General features: G+C 40.5%; 1 protein-coding gene across 3 annotated transcripts in view; it reads right to left on the bottom strand.

Moving 5' to 3' along the window:
* Window positions 1–345: 345 nt before the first annotated feature.
* The window catches only part of CCDC146 (coiled-coil domain containing 146), a 116,712-nt gene continuing 100,094 nt past the window's right edge, over window positions 346–16,963 (bottom strand). For 2 of the 3 annotated variants that reach the window (XM_086696867.1, XM_086696866.1), the window contains exons 13-19: window positions 16,730–16,894; window positions 14,413–14,637; window positions 12,403–12,631; window positions 6,801–6,929; window positions 5,884–6,021; window positions 2,659–2,907; window positions 346–1,311 (exon numbers count right to left, since the gene is read on the bottom strand). In XM_086696867.1, the coding sequence (XP_086552993.1) occupies window positions 1,108–1,311; window positions 2,659–2,907; window positions 5,884–6,021; window positions 6,801–6,929; window positions 12,403–12,631; window positions 14,413–14,637; window positions 16,730–16,894 (1,339 nt within the window). In that variant the 3' untranslated portion in view covers window positions 346–1,107. The remainder of the gene's footprint in view (window positions 1,312–2,658; window positions 2,908–5,883; window positions 6,022–6,800; window positions 6,930–12,402; window positions 12,632–14,412; window positions 14,638–16,729; window positions 16,895–16,963) is intronic. The other variant, XM_025929759.2, reaches the window with a different exon arrangement.

Genomic DNA, 16,963 nt, shown 5'->3' on the forward strand with positions numbered 1-16,963 from the left:
ATGAAGTGAAATCAGTTTTCAAATTTACTTGTGTATTTTCATACATGAGAAAATATAAAAACGGAATTAGGAAAATATACGTGGGTGAAATGCAATAAAATTAGAGTAATGAAATAAGTGGAATTGGCCTTATTTTCAATTCTGTCACATGCAAAGCTATAAATGTTTTCCTTGGAATTTTTAAGAATCTGGAGTCAGAACTTAAAATAATCACAGGTTTATTTGTATATAACATTGTAAAAAATCTAGATTTATAAGATAAATTTTTATAGCAAAAGGATTCTTTATTTGTAAAAAGAATTACCATAATATACTTTAAAAAGGACAAGTCTCCTTACTGCTTTTTATTTGATTTACATTTACCACAATAATTTCAAATACAACTATTTAACAAAGTGAATTATACCCCTGTGTTATTTGGGATGTTTTCCTTTTTAAACAATCATTCTGTCTTTCCCTTTCAAGTGAATATATTGAATAGTATTTGTGTTTTTCTTCTTTAAATTTTTTTAAATGTCTGTTTTTGAGAGAGAGAGAGAGACAGAGACAGAGTACATGTAGGGGAGGGGTAGAGAGCAAGGGAGTCACAGAATCTGAAGCGGGCTCCAGGCTCTGAGCTATCAGCACAGAGCCAACGCAGGGCTCAAACCCATGAACTGCAAGATCATGACTTGAACCGAAAGTCAGATGCTTAACCTACTGAGCCACCCTGGCACCCCATTTTCTTCTTCTTTAATAAACAGAGACCACTCTGCCAATTTCTGTACGTCACTGAAATTTGATTTATTTTTCTTGCATTTTTATAGCCCCTGGACTATACATTTCTGAAAGGTAGTCAATATATAGAGTGAAAAAGAAAAAAAATAAACACTGCAGATATATGCCTTGCCATAACTGTAGGACAATTCTGTGTCCTACTTAACATCATGTAAAATATAGTAGTTGATGAGTGTAAAAGGAAGCCATGTTGTTCTCCACTGGTGGTCAATTGCAATATTTTGCAATAATTTGTACGTTAGAACTCTTATGCTGATATTTTCCAGCTGTGGATATGAGGAAACCTGATTCAAGTGTCTCTCGTTGAGAAGCCTGGATTGGTTCACATACTCAGATTTCAATTGGCTTTATAACAGGTTTTCTTATGTGCCTCATATTGGCCCCAGGTTCACTGGGCTTAAAAGGAGCCAAAGCGCCATATGGTTTTGGCAAGGGAAGAGCGGCCTCTGCCTCTGGGATATAGGCATTTGGACGTGGCTCTGCAGTTGTGTAAACACCGTTGGGTAGCTGGCGAATATCTGCCGCCAAGAACTCCTGCAAAGAATGATTTTTCCTTTTGAGTTTCCTGAAAACTATAGTGAAGCCAGTTCATCCTCAGGGCCCAGCAGACACAGCTGGGTCTGAGCAGTCTTAGGCTGTGTTGACTGATATTCCCCCAAAGGGACAGATGGGTATGAGGGTGGAGTCGCTAAACACACACACACACACACACACACACACACACACACACACACAGCATCTAATTGGAATGACCCATGTTACCCAAGTATCACTCTGTTGCTGGGGTTTAGGGTTTATCATAAACTGGTTAGTGGGTTTTAAATTCACTATATTCCAGCTTTAATAGCTTTCATTACACACTATTTCCATGGTTTTGAAAAAGGCTGGAGTAAGTCATTGGTGAGCAAATGTTAACAAAGAGGGAAATAAGGAGTGAAGTAGAACCAGAGGACAGAAGTGGTCAGCACCTTGCTTTGAATCTCAGGGTCCTCAAGATTCTGCCTGTGCTTCTGAAGAATAGAGGAATTTCTTACAGCATTAAAAAAGAACTCTAAATAATGGGGACAGGTAAATGACAGCTGGGACGTCATAGATAAAAATGAATGCCCTAAAAAATAGAGTCCCAGGCAGTGTGGAAATTACAAATCTGACCCTATTTTCAGGCATTTCTAGTGTGTGTTTGGAAGGCATGTCTTCTTGGGATAGGGAGTGAATAGTGATCCTTTGGGGGATATCTACTTGCCAGTCTGAGAGTGAGCTGTAGGTCCCCAGAATGTAGTCTTCTTAAAAAGAGATCCTTAATGCCATTTTAAGAATATTAGAAGGTCATGGGAGTAGGCAGAACTCGGCACCCGATGTGTAGGTCCAGTGATAGACCTAGATTTAGGTCAGTGGTTGGAGAAGAAAGCTGTGGCCTTGAAGCCTTTGATGCCACCAAGTGCATAGTCTGCAGAAGGCCGTGACAACATTCCCAATCTACCTTGGTGGCCCCAGTGGCCAGACATGGGAAAGTAAGGTGTAGCCTGAGCAGGGGTGCAAGGACATAAAGCCCTGTGGATAAAACCAGTGCCAGCCTGGCCACTGTCCTGCCGGTGGGAATCTATGGTGTTCAGCCACACTAGCCCAGGATGTAAGACTGGGGAGGGGGGTGGGCTTGGTGCTTGATGAATGTTTTCTGGAGAATATTACCGCACTTGGGATGTTATTTTGACTTGTCCCCTATATCATATCTTAATAAAAACAAAACTCCTTTCTACTGCTTGTTGGAACTAGGTGTGTGCTAGAGTGGGAGGTTTTTTATATATTTTGGGAAGACTGAAATCCCTGAAAATAGCCCTTCCTGCCACACTGGACAAATGCGATATAGAAGACAAAGCTTACCTGAGATTTTTCAGCGATGGCCAAAGCATACATTTCTTCATCTCGAAGTACCTTCAGCCATTCTCTTTCAATGTCTTTATTGAGTGGCAGACCCTTTTCTATCCTGGAATTGCAGGAGAAGATGAAATCTTCTTTATCCATGACTTCCTTTTGGAGTTCAATGGCCAGAGCCTGTTTCATGGAAAGCTCAGCAACAAGAGCCATCATTTTTTCTGTGGCATCTTTGATCTTTTTCCGGTAGCCGTTCATCTAGAATGAAAGAGCCCAAGGTTTAGACTATGTATACATTAAGAAAATGTCAGGCTGCTGGCTGTCTAGAATGGTGGGGGGAAGTCTTGGCTGGAGGACAGAGAGTTTAAGTGGGAATTCAGAGAAAATAAGAATTGGAAGAGATCTCAGAGATTGAGCCCAATTCCCTGGCTGTGTAAATAAGGCCCTCCTCTCACACACAGGCACACACACTCACCTCCACACCTGGAGAGAGCCTGGTCCTGGGTAAATAAAGACAGGAGGGAAAAGAAACCAGTCTGTTCATCTACTTACTGGAGTTCCAAGTGGATAGCATGGAGGGAAATAGTCCCTTTATTTTTAAGAGGTGATAAGGAGAAGGGAAAGGGTATTGTTGATGTGTAAGTTCTGGCCTAGTTTTGCCATGTCTTTAATTTGTCACCTATCCAGTGGAAAAAAATCTGGTAGAAAAAAAAACCACATTTAAAAATTACTCTTTAATTATACGAGATAATCAGCAGAGGTCCTGTATTCTGAAATAATTTTTAATGGAAAATATCATACCTCAATGTGGTTGCATTATTGATCATAATTCCTGGGATGCATCATTATTAGGTCATAAGCAAGCATGAGTTGAACTGGGGAAAATCTGGTCAATAATTTGAAATGAAATGTTTCTTGTTCTATGGGTATGTTTACCATTTCACATCAGCTAGTTACCACCAAAGAATTAAAAGATAGGACTAAGTGGAACATAGGCACCCAACAAAATTAAAACTGAAATTTTGCTGAATGAAGGAATTAATAAATTCTATTCTATTCTATTTTAATCCTTCAGTCCTTTGAATAAAGGTACACTGGGACCTGAATATGAGCTTCCAAAATCTACACTGGACCTTGAAATACTTTATTCTCCTAATAGAGCGGACACTGATCTATCTGTACATTTGCTTAGAGAAATGTTGCTGTTTGTGATTTGCCTTCCTCTGAAAATATAATGTCTAATTGTTATATACACATTTTTTCTCTTTAAAGAAATAGGGAATATACATTTTAAAAACTGTTCTATATTTTAAGAAGCATACAGTGAATAAAAGCAACTACTTTTTAAAGCTTCAATGGTGAGTCATCTTAAATTTCATTAATCAGTTATGGTACACTTGAATGTTGTGTGTATGTGTGTAAAGCTAGCCAACCTCCTTATCTCCTCCAAAAAAGAATGGTATTATTCCGGGTTGCTCTAAGTCTTTGTTTGGGATTTCCCATTTTCTGTTCATTTGGGAAATTTGCAAGTGGAGCCATAAGCTACCTGGGAAAGGTGAGAGATTTGAGATGTGCATTCTCATTGAGTTCCTGCAAGGAGCTAGACCACTTCTCAACTACCCAATGCTTGCAACAACTTAAGCTGATATCAACACCCATTTCACAGATCAAGAAACTTCATTTTAAGATCATTTATGTATCTTTCTCAGGGTCACTCCCTTGTATTGGTAAATCACAGATCTGGGGTCTGAACCTTTCTACCTTCTAGTTCTGCCTACTATAAGGAAATCCTAATTTTAAATAAAAAGAGAAAAAGCCAAGTAGATAGCACTGAAGGTGGGGAAAGGTGCCGGAAGATAAAGCAGTAGGCTAGGACTCCGCTTGCTGGATCCCGGGTAGCAGTTGTCACCATTTGCATTTCTCTAGCATTACAGCTGACTTCCGGACTGCCAACAGATTTGACAAGCCAGCCCTCAGTGATGACTGGACTTCCCCTAAAGAAAGGGAAATTCATTTTGCAAAAGGAAGGAAGGCAACATTTAAAGAAACATCGGGCATGCTAATTCAGGCAAAGTTCATGAGCCTAAAAGAGTCTTAGCATTTCTTATTTGATGAGGTAAAGTCGTGAATTGCCCATGAAACATGGGTCTGATGTGGAAGTCTATTAGTGAAAGTCATCAGAGCAGGTGTGTAAATGCCAAATAAAAATGGCAAAGGAGGCTTGAGGTTTAACAGTGATTTTCTGTTTCTTTGGTGAGCGAGAACTTTCTAGAATGGGACTGACTTCACTTACTCAATAATTTTTTTCTCTTGAGTTTAGTACACGCTGGCCATTGGGGAAATTAAGGACGAGGAACAGCCACTGCGCTCAGGAGCCCACCGTCATGGGCTGTTTACCTGTCTGCCAGCACTAGGTGTGGACAATGCGTCCATTCCTCTTTGTTCCTGCCCTCACACCTGGCATCAAGGGAGCACGCAGCAGGTTCAGTAACTAAAATCCCTGGGCTGTCACAGCAGATGCTCCAAGGGGCCCAGAGGTCGGGTGAGCAGCAGCTCCTCTGACTGTCCTACGGTGCCAGGTCCTGCCTCACCTAACTCACCAGCCTCCCTCCTGCTGGTGGCCCCTTTCAGCGCAGCTCTAGCAGTCCCAGCCTGACCCTGGAGCTTTGAATCAGCAGTCCTCATATTTGAAACTTAAGAAATCAGGAAGCTCCACATGACTGGTCTTTCCTCACTAGTGTGGCCCTATAGTGGCTTCATCCCAAGGACTAACAGGCATGGGTGTTGTGTGACTGACTGCTGTTCTCTTTAATGGTCCCATCCATTTCTGGGTTCTGGCTGGGTTCTGGATTAGGGCTGTTTTTGTGCAGACCGCTGGGTAAGTGAGGCCCTCTAATCACAAGGAACTAGAAAGGATTTAAGTTGGCACATGAAATATAAAGGTATAATTGTCATAGTTGGAGTAGGTGGCCTGTTCAGGGAAACGTGCAAACTGTCATCAAAAAGCTTAAGTTTTCCCAGTACAAAACAATTCATTCAGGGGACAAGATTGAAACCCATTTTGGACAATTCTCTAAAAGTCCTCTTTACCTTTTTAATTTTACATCTTTATGTTTCTCTAGTCATAAAGCCAAATCTCTTCAGTGCTGCTCTCGATAAATAAAGCAGACTGTGCAAAATGACAGGTAATAAAGGAGTAAGGGCAGGAGGGAGAAGGCAGGGTCTCAGGCAGACCTTCTTGGCTAAGAGCAGAGTGTCCTGTTTGCAGGCCTGAGTTTTGCTGCAGAGCCTGTCTGTGAGCCGGGAGACCTGTTCATAGATGAAGTCCTTCTCCAGTAACTTCTCTTCCTTCTTGGCCAGCTGTAGTTCCAGCTATAGTTGAAAACAATTTCAGTAAAAAGGAAAAAACAAAGTCATGTAATTCAAATTCTTCTTTCTTTTTAAAAAAATTTTTTTTAAATGTTTGTTTATTTTTGAGAGACCCAGAGACAGAGCACAAGCTGGGGAGGGGCAGAGGGAGAGGGAGACACAGAATCAGAAGCAGGCTCCAGGCTCTGAGCCTGATGCAGGGCTTGAACTCATGAACTGTGAAATCATGACCTGAGCCGAAGTAGACCACTTAACTTACTGAGCCACCCAGGCACCCAAAAATATTCTTTCTTAATTAGAGCCCTATTTTTTTCCCCTTAATGAAAACAGATTGCTTTTATATAGTTGCCAAGATAGCTCTGGAAAAGTCTTTAGCACTGGTCTAAGTCAAGACTCTCCTTGCTCCCAGCCCCCTGCAGGCAGCTCTGGGAGTTCTTCCTTCCCAAGGTAGGGGGCAGCCCTCTCAACTCCATTTAGCTTCCTGTTGTCATTCCTCTGATACTCTCCCTTCAGGAAGACCAATTAATCCACTAAAGATGCCAAAATTGTTCCTTTGGGCTATGAGACAAAAGTGGGCATCTCGAAACCACACAGGTTTTACTTCTTTTTGGCAAGCATTTGAAACAAGCTTAGGTTTTGTTAAGGGATTATAATGACACAATTGTTAGTGGCTAGAATTGTGAGGGATAAATCTGTCTGCATAAGATGGAAATAGCACCACCGATATCTGTGACACTGATCAACAAGGGGCTAGTAGGTACTACTGTCAGAGGAATGCTTACCGAATCTAATTTTTTGATCATTTCTTCTTGGGTCATATCTTTCCCTGGAATGAAGCGGGTTCTGTTCTCACCCTCAGGATTTATAAGCTGTTTCTCCAGGTCTCTTATTCTGTCTGTGCACTGTGAAAACTATTAAACAAGAAAGAAACATTAACTTCAAAACTAACCGTCTTGCTCCATAAATTTTAAAATCACATGGCCCATGGTCTTTAAAGTCTTCCAGTGGGATCAACCCAGGGAAAGGGGCAAGAGAACTCTTTTTTTTTTTTTTTAATTTTTTTTAATGTTTATTTCTGAGACAGAGAGAAACAGAGCATGAATGGGGGAGGGGCAGAGAGAGAGGGAGACACAGAATCAGAAGAAAGCTCCAGGCTCTGAGCTGTCAGCACAGAGCCCAATGCGGGGCTCGAACTCACAAACCATGAGATCATGACCTGAGCCAAAGTCGGTCGCTCAACTGACTGAGCCACCCAGGTGCCCCCAGAGAACTCTTAACATCCCATCAGCTGGGACCTGGGGTTGAACAATGTGTCTGCCCACCCATGGTGCCGTGAGGATGATGCCTGTAACTGACCCTCTGAAGCAAGACTGCGAGTTCAGAGCCATTAAAGAAAAACCTGATCTGGGGCGCCTGGGTGGCGCAGTCGGTTAAGCATCCGACTTCAGCCAGGTCACGATCTCGCGGTCCGTGAGTTCGAGCCCCACGTCAGGCTCTGGTCTGGGCTGATGGCTCAGAGCCTGGAGCCTGTTTCCGATTCTGTGTCTCCCTCTCTCTCTGCCCCTCCCCCGTTCATGCTCTGTCTCTCTCTGTCCCAAAAATAAATAAACGTTTAAAAAAAAAAAAAAAGAAAAAGAAAAACCTGATCTTACAACCAGTCCTTTGACTATTTACCATTTTGTGTTATACCCATGGGATGCTGCATGGTTGCAGAGCAGAGCTTTTTATGGAAGATTGTTCTAGAGGCCAAAGTAGACAACATACAAAGCAGACAACATCCCGGACTCCAGTTTAAAACCCTTTGTTGGCAATAGGTTTAATGGTGTTGCAAAGAATGAAGTTCTTAACTAGGTCAATACAATGTACAGTCTGTGAGGTATAGCCTGAACCATTTATATCTTTTTTGCTAACCACCTAATACAATGCTTTATATATCAACTATATTTATTGAGTCAAGGAGACTTTGGAGGTGAAGAAAATAGCAGTTCACACATAGTTTTTATATGGAGAGATGTGGAACACATTGAAAACCAAGAGTTATCATTTTCAACCTACTGAAAACCTGTAGAATCTTGGGCAAATCATTTATCTTCTCTAAACTTTAGTTTCCTTAACTGTCAAATGGGAAGATAAGGCCCAACCTAATGGGGTTGATTACTTAAATGAGATACCACATTCCAAGTGGTATTTATACTTTACACACTCTACAACGTGTCCCAGAGTGATATAGGTAGTATTTAATTTTTAATTTATGTATGCTCCTCCTCCTGACAAAAAGAATTATAAGTGGTGACATAAATAATTTATTTTTTTTCCTTTTTCTTCCTCTCTCTCCACACTCCTTAATTGCCCTTAATATGGAATTAAAGTATACATCTACACATAATTAAGCATAAATACATTATTGTATTTTTTAAATTTTAACTTATTTTTTATTTTTGTAAATTTACATCCAAATTAACTAGCATATAGTGAAACAATGATTTCAGGAGTAGATTCCTTAGTGCCCCTTACCCATTTAGCCCATCCCCCCTCCCTCAACCCCTCCAGTAGCCCTCAGTTTGTTCTCCATATTTATGAGTCTGTTTTTGTCCCCCTCCCTGTTTTTATATTATTTTTGTTTCCCTTCCCTTATGTTCATCTGTTTTGTCTCTTAAAGTCCTCATATGAGTGAAGTCATTTTTGTCTCTGACTGACTCATTTCACTTAGCATAATACCCTCCAGTTCCATCCACGTAGTCGCAAATGGCAAGATTTCATTCTTTTTGATTGCTGAGTAATACTCCATTGTATATATACCACCTCTTCTTTATCCATTCATCCATCGATGGACATTTAGGCTCTTTCCATACTTTGGTTATTGTTGATAGTGCTGCTATAAACATGGGGATGCATGTGTCCCTTTGAAATAGCACACCTGTATCCCTTGGATAAATGCCTAGTAGTGCAATTGCTGGGTTGTCGGGTAGTTCTATTTTTAGTTTTTTGAGGAACTGCCATACTGTTTTTCAGAGTGGCTGCACCAGCTTGCATTCCCAATTATTGTATGTATTATTAACAACACTTGATATTTCTGTTTCTTACTTAAGAAATTAAATAAGGAACAAAAATATGGTGCTTGTTTATCAAAGCAGTACCTTGATTGCTCTGGTTTCCCCATGGGTCTTTGAGGAAAAACTGTTTACTTTTTTTTTTAAGTTTTTATATAAATTCCAGTTAGTTAACATACAACGCAGTGTTAGTTTCAGGTGTAGAATCTGGTGATGCAACACTTCAATACAACACCCTAGACTCATCACAGCAAGTGCCCTCCTTAATCCCCATGTTTACTTTGTTGATATAAAATAGTGTTGTGCTCTAAAATAGTTCACATGACTTCCAAGATCCCTGAAAAGGAGCCATTATTATAAGCACCGGGAAAATATGACTCATGATAATCCTTGGATTAGACTGTTGGACAATTAAAAAAATGTTTCAAACAACTGAGAAAATGCAAACCTTAAGAGAATTCTGGAAATGATGCAAAAATGGGAAGACTTTACAAAAAAAAACCCAAAAATATTGCAGCTGTAACAAGTAACAGGATGTGACAGGGATCTGACACAGCAAGGCAGAGTACAAAAATGACTTGCCTAAAGCTTTAAATTTCATATCATGGCCTTCAAAGGACCCACGTGATTAGTGCTAAGTAGACAAATAATTAAGTGCAGTTTGAAGACTAATGGGAAACTTTCTATTCAACAGTTTTGTTTTGTTTTAGAGAGGGAGAGTGAGCAGGGGTGGGAGGGGCAGAAGGAGAGTGAGAGAATGTCAAGCCGTCTCCATGCCCAGACTGGTGCCCATCTTGAGGCTAGATTGCAGGCCCCTGAGATCATGACCTAAGCCAAAATCAAGAGCCGGACACTTAACTGAGTGAGACACCCAGGTGCCCCTATTCAACAGTCCTTAAGCTTAGAATAACCTGGCAAAACAGGTAACTGATGGTAATACATAGTCCATATTGTCTCAATTCATTTGCAGTCAGAATGGAAAAGGCTCATATCAGGCATAAATGCATAAATATTTTCCTCTTGGGTAAACTGAATTCATATTTTACACCAGATAACTGTATAATGAAATGCCAAGTGTGTATATTTTAAGAACAATGAATTTTATCCATTGACTAGAAGTATTGATTTGCAATTAACACAAATAAAATGCTTACACAATAGAGAGAGAACTTTTCTATTGTGGATCTTACTGAATTTAAAGTCCTTTTGTTCTGCTGGGCATCTTGATAGTTTGGTATGGAAAAAGATGGCCCTGAAGCTGTGTTTTGGGAAGGAGCTAGAGAAAGGCAAATTATTCTGTAAAATCAAGTGGGACAAGTATGGAGTGCCTGGAAGGCAATCTGGGGTGGGGGTGATGTGGAGAGGCAAGGGGGATGAAAGATGGAAAGACAAGCCAGTGAAATGGAGCTAGGCCAGGGTGCTGCATGGGCTAACACACCTGGGGACTGTTACCAGTGATGGGGTGCCCCACAGAGCTCTGTAGGGCATGGATAGCTGATACGGAATTTATAAGTTCTTTACATTTCTGTAAGGTATCCCATCATACTGTTGCCCCAAATCTCCAATCAGTTCATAGACAAAGATCTTGCATGAATGATTTTGTGTCAGTAAGCTGAAGGAGTGACTCCTGAGTTTTGCACTGACATGGCACGGAAGTGAACCAGGCACTGTTGTGTATGAGCTGACGAGGGGATCCCCCAAATGAATCACTCATTGGTAGCAGGAGTCAGAGCCATAGGAATCCTGGGGAGGCTACCTTGGAGACCTGAGGGATGCCTAGGGGTGTTTCAACCAATCCATCTAAATTGGGCTACACTTATGGAGGAAATGAATAGGAGAATTTATGGCTTAAAAAATAAACACTGGAATCCTATCATTGATACAGCATTCATTCATTCAAATGGCATAAAACATGGAAGTGGACCCATCATCTAGTTCCACAAAGTCACATGAATCGCCATGACATGATTAAATGAAAACAAAACAAAACAAAACACAAACCCAGGATCCACAACTGTTTATAGCATGAGCTAATGAAAACTATTTACTTGTACATCTTGAAGAAGACCAGAAGGATCTCTTCCAGATTTTTGATAATTTTAATAGTGATTATATATTGGGGATGGAATTTTATTTTTTTAATTTTTTTAATGTTTATTTTTATTTTTGAGAGAGAGCAAGCAGAAGCAGGAGAGGGCAGAGAGTGAGGGAGACAGAAGCAGGCTCTGGGCTCTGAGCTGTTAGCACAGAGCCCGATGCGGGGCTCAAACCCATGAACTGTGGGATCATGACTTGAGCTGAAGTCAGAAGCTTAACCAACTGAGCCACCCAGGGGCCCCTGGATTTTTTTTTTTTTAATTTTTGTATTTTTTCAAAACTTCATTAACTGAACATGTTTTAATTTTATAATCAGAAAAAACCTGAAAATAAACCTGACATTTTAGAAACCATATTATAGGTTAAAATTTTTTTTTTAAGTTTGTTTATTTTGAGAGGGATAGAGACAGCACAAGTCAGGGAGGGGCAGAGAGAGAGAGAGGGAGAGAGAGAAAAATCTCTTGGAGACCCAACCAGGGCTCAAACCCACAGAAGCCACAAGGTTATGATGTGAGCCGAAACTCAGAATTGAGCCACACAGGCGCCTTATTATAAGTTAAAATTTGTTCCTGCTGCATTGAGTAAATGGAAAAAAATCTCTATTCTTTAAAAATAGAAGAAAAAGTACAGTTATTACATGTGAAGAAAGTAGCTTTATATTCATTATTTATGTATATATGTAGGTATTTATTTCATGTTTAAAGTTTGTGGCTTTATTCCATTTTTAAAAAGACTATGTCAGAGATCAGGCTATTATATTACAGGGAAACTACAGGGATTAATAAGGAGTCCATTTACATGTGATTGCCAATTAACAAACAAAAATCTCGGCTTTGGAGGACAGGAGTTCTAAAAATGAGAGCAAGATGGTCTTCAGGATCTTTCCAGCAAGCATCAAAAACATAGTTATGCTGGTGGCAGTGAAAACCTGGCTTACTTAAATTTTGAGCTATGAGGAAGCTGAGCAAGAGTTGAGATTTGGGAGGGTCTAAATTCCATGGAAGGCAGAAAATGTTTCACGGGGTAAAAAAGACAATCTGTAGCGTGGATGCCTGATTCCACCCTGGAGCAGGGGCATTTTTAAAGAAGACTTATAACTCATGGGTTTGTACAGATACTAGGAAGGGCATAGCTTAATTTACATGTGAGAGCTCAATATGATCTACAAACCTCTAAAGAAGAGGCGGGGGAGGGGAAGCAAATGGCCCTGGAAATGTCTGATGAATATTTTCCCCACCTGAATCTGGAGCACTGCCAAGTCGGCATCCAGGGCCTTCTTGGTTGGCAGCAATTTCTGGGTCACGTGAATCTGTCTTTGCTTCTCGGCAATCTTCAGTTTCAGGAATCGGATCTTTTCTTCCAGGACATGTATTTCAATTTCTCCATTTAGCTTCATCTTTTCTTGGATGTTTATTTTTTCATAGAAGATGCACACTTCCTCTTCCCGTTCTATCAGCTGAATGCCACTATGGCCAAAAGGAGAGGCAGAGGAGGCTAAGAGGACGTTGAGGTCACTTAGTCATGGTGGTTCCCCCTGGATGTGGGCACCAAATACACATCGACATTATATAATTCCAGAAGGCAAAAGATATTCACTGTTGGCTTTCTAGTTAAACTCCACACTTTTAATTTTCCTGGGGATGGGAAAGGGAGGACTGTTTAGCATCTTGACTCTGAGCTAACCGTGCAGTTGGCTGGTCACGGTATCTCTGCAAATCCCAAAGGTTTTCCTGGGGTGGGAAACAATGTCATTCCCCATGCATGAACAAAGTAATCTCATAATCTGATTTTCTGCAGACCCTTTTCTTGGGCCAGACTTGCCAACTGAGCTCTGGGCCAGAAGTACCCAGGCAGGGGGCCAGCGAATGTGTTTCTGCAGCAATTCTGTGTAACTTGCCAGGCCTATTAGGTTCTTTGAAAGTTGAATATTTCTGATGCAAATTGCCCCATAAATAGGCAAAGTCCTGTCCTTTGTAATCATGCCAGGGGAAAGACCCCTCCATGTGAGGAGAATGTGGGAAAGAAACAAAGTAAGAATTTTCTAATTCCAGCCCTACAGGTCTGATCAGGGCCTGGGAACACACTGCCTAACTACTTTGTTTTGTGCCAGGAGCCAAATAAGAGGACTTCTTTTTTCTTTCTTTTTTCCCAGAGAAAACACCTGCCAGCTGTTTGAAAAAGTAGTGTTCTTCACACCCTGAAGTTCTTCCCACACTCTGCATATCCATTATCCCAGAGTTCATCTTTAATTGCCTTTATCTCTGTCTCTCTCCCCTCCCTTAAAACATGTATACACATCGTTGTATTTGCTTAATCTTAGCTCTTTGTTTTGTCTCATTTGCCATTCATTGGCTCCTCAGGATCCTCTTACTTCTCTTGACACAAGAAGCCAGGAGCAATGCCATACCACCTGTTTGTACTTTCAGGGTCTAGCACTTAGCACATAACTTCACATGGAGCAGCCCACAATCAAGCCACAATGAACAGAAGATCTGATACCAGATGTAATTACTACAGGGCTCTACAATCTCACATACCACATTTCTCTAGCACAAGCACAGTTACAGTAGCAATTGATTAATGACATAATTGTAGTCTGGAAGAAATAATGCTGTTCTGAAACGTCTTACTTGCTGAGAAAATGAGCTGGGAAAATGGCTTAATAAATTTCCTACTAAGACCAAGCCTGTCACAAAAGTGGATACGAGATCCAAAGACTTACTTATGTCAATTATACTGAAATAACTTGATGGTATCCTGAATGGTAGCCTGGGAAAGAACTTTGATCTTTAAGCGGGCAACTTCTCAAATCCTAGTCTTGCCTGTCTCGCTTACAAGAACAGAGTTTCTTATTTTCAGGCAAAACACACAGCTGACCCCCTACCCTGCCCCCACAAAAGGCTAATGAAACCTGAATGTCACATGCCCCTCACTACCCACTGTCAAATCCAGATAGAAAAAGGGGCAATATTTTTTTTTAAGCATTTTTTGTTTATTTTTATTTTTGAGAGAGAGCGCAAGTGGGGAAAGGGTAGAGGGAGTAGGGGACAGAGGGTCTGTAGTGGGCTCAGTGCTGACAGCGGCGAGCCCCGTGTGGGGCTCGAACTCACAAACCAGAACCGTGAAATCATGACCCAAGCTCAAGCCAGTCAACCGACTGAACCACCCAGGTGCCCCCAAAAGGGGCAACATTTCTAAGTAGGATCTCTGGGTGTTTCGTTTTTCTCACTAGGTTCCTGGTTTTTACCTTTCATTTCGATGCTGAATGGCTTTTTCGTATCTCTTGCGAAGTTGCACCATCTCCTCTTCAATCACTGTGATCATATTGGCAAGTCTGTCGATGTTATTTAACTGGACTTCCTTCTTCTCCTTCATTGCCTGAAGTTTTGCTACGATTTTGCACACGTCATTTTGCATGCTTTCTCTGATGGTAACATTGTTGGCAAGTTTCAGCATGGAATTTTGTAACTTTCTTTAAAAACAATGGGAAAATGGGTGAGATCATAATTTTCTTTACTTTAAAAACAATGAAGACTTCTGAAACTAGTAACATAGCTCTTGCTTTCAGTATGTCCATTGAAACGACAATAGTGGTACCGTAGTCCCCCCCCATCCACCGTCTGGCTTTCTGCAGCTTCATTTACCCGCGGTCATCCGTGGTCCGGAAGTAAATGATCCTCCTTCTGACTCTTCAGGAGGTCAATAGCGGCCTAACGCTACGTCGCAACGTCTGCGTCATTCGCCTCGCGTCACGTCATCAGACAGGCGTTTTGTCACCTCACGTCCTCACGAGAAGGGTGAGTACAGTACAATAACAATAACAGAGGGAGAGAGACCACATTTACATAATTTATTACAGTACAGCCGACGCTTGAACAAAACCGGTTTGAACTGCATGGGTCCACTTATACGTGATTTAAAAAAAAAAAATACAGCACAGTACTGTAAATGTATTTTCTCTTTTTTATGATTTAAAAAACAATTTTTTTTAACGTTTCTTTTTGAGAGACAGAAAGAGAGCATGAGTGGGGGAGGGCAGAGAGAGAAGGAGACACAGAATCCGAAGCAGGCTCCAGGCTCTGAGCTGTCAGCACAGAGCCCGAAGGGGGCTGGAAACCCCCTCTCCCCCAAATCATGACTTGAGCCGAAGTCAGACGCTTAACGACTGAGCCACCCAGGTGCCCCTTTTTTATGATTTTCTTAACATTTTCTTTTCTCCAGCTTACCTTATTGTAAGAATACAGTATGTAATACATGTTCCATACATAATATTTGTTAATCAAATGTTACTGGTAAGGTGTCCAGTCAACAGTAGGCTCTTAGTGGTTAAGTTATATGCAGATTTTCAACTGTGCAGGGGGTGCCCCCCCCAACCTGTGTTGTTCAAGGGTCAACTGTATATTGCTACAATTGTTCTATTTTATTAGTAATTATATTCATCTCTTACTGTGCCTAATTTATAAGTTAAACTTTATCAAAGGCATGTAAATATAGGAAAAAAACACAAAATATATAGGGTTCAGTACTATCTGTAGTTTCAGACCTCCACTGGGGGTTTGGAATGTATCCTTCAAGGATAAGGGGGAACTACTCTGGTAGTAATAATGTTTACTACTATAATTATTATTACTGTAGTAATAATGATATTCATTATATGATACTCTTCAGGAGTTTCTATAGTTCCTCCCTCCTACCTTGGATTAGGACATCTTTTCTTTTGTGCCCCAAGCCTCTGCTGCCCCACTTTGCCAAATCAAAAGACTAAAGGAATTCATTTAATGCTCTGTTGAGTCTAGAAAGCTATCTTTTTTATTTTTTAATATGAAATTTATTGTCAAATTGGTTTCCATACAACACCCAGTGCTCATTCCAACAGGTGCCCTCCTCAGTACCCATCACCCACCCCCCCATCAACCCTCAGTTTATTCTCAGTTTTTAAGAGTCTCTTATGGTTTGGCTCCCTCCCTCTCTAGCCTTTTTTTTTTTTTCCTTCCCCTCCCCCACGGTCTTCTGTTAAGTTTCTCAGGATCCATGTAAGAGTGAAAACATATGGTATCTATCTTTCTCTGTATGACTTACTTCACTTAGCATAACACTCTCCAGTTCCATCCACGTTGCTGCAAAAGCCAAATTATGGAGAAAGCTATCTGTCTTAATCACTCCACTATACTGCCTTCTCCAAGCACATTAGATGTTTCAAATCTATAACCAGGGAATGCTGGTTGATGAACATTTGATTGTCTTCCAAATTTGAATGCAAATGATCAAATTTGTGTTTTTCTTTCTAATTTGGTAAATGAAAATAAATAGTGTAAACATAGTGTTTTATTCACTTAAAAATATGGCTATCAGACAGTAGAAGCATAACGAATCACATTCAGATGCTTAGACTGTCATCTGTAAAGTATCTTTGAGCAAGGGCTCTTACAGCTTTGTAAGACTATTATCTTCTACTTTTTACTTTATTCTACTTTATTATCTACTTTATTATCCACAGGGTATTTTAGAGTTCAATGAATCAGAAGAGAAACTTTTGAAAAGACAATAGTTATTATTACACTTACCTTTCTTGAGTAACTGCACTATTTCTTAAAATTTCCAGTTCATTTAATGACATTTTATGCCTTTCTTTTATTTCATTTACTTTCTGGTGAGCTTTGTGAAGTAAGTTAACAAATTTGTTTCTCTCATTTCGAACAGTGTCATACAGTTTAGCAAACTCTCTGAGTCTGTGGAAACACAAGTGTTTTTGAAACTCATGAAATAAAATTCATTTTTTGCCTGCCTAACAAGATAAA

This window comes from Puma concolor, chromosome A2 (assembly GCF_028749965.1).
Source record: "Puma concolor isolate L17-30 chromosome A2, mPumCon1.1.hap2, whole genome shotgun sequence".
Lineage (NCBI taxonomy): Eukaryota > Metazoa > Chordata > Mammalia > Carnivora > Felidae > Puma > Puma concolor.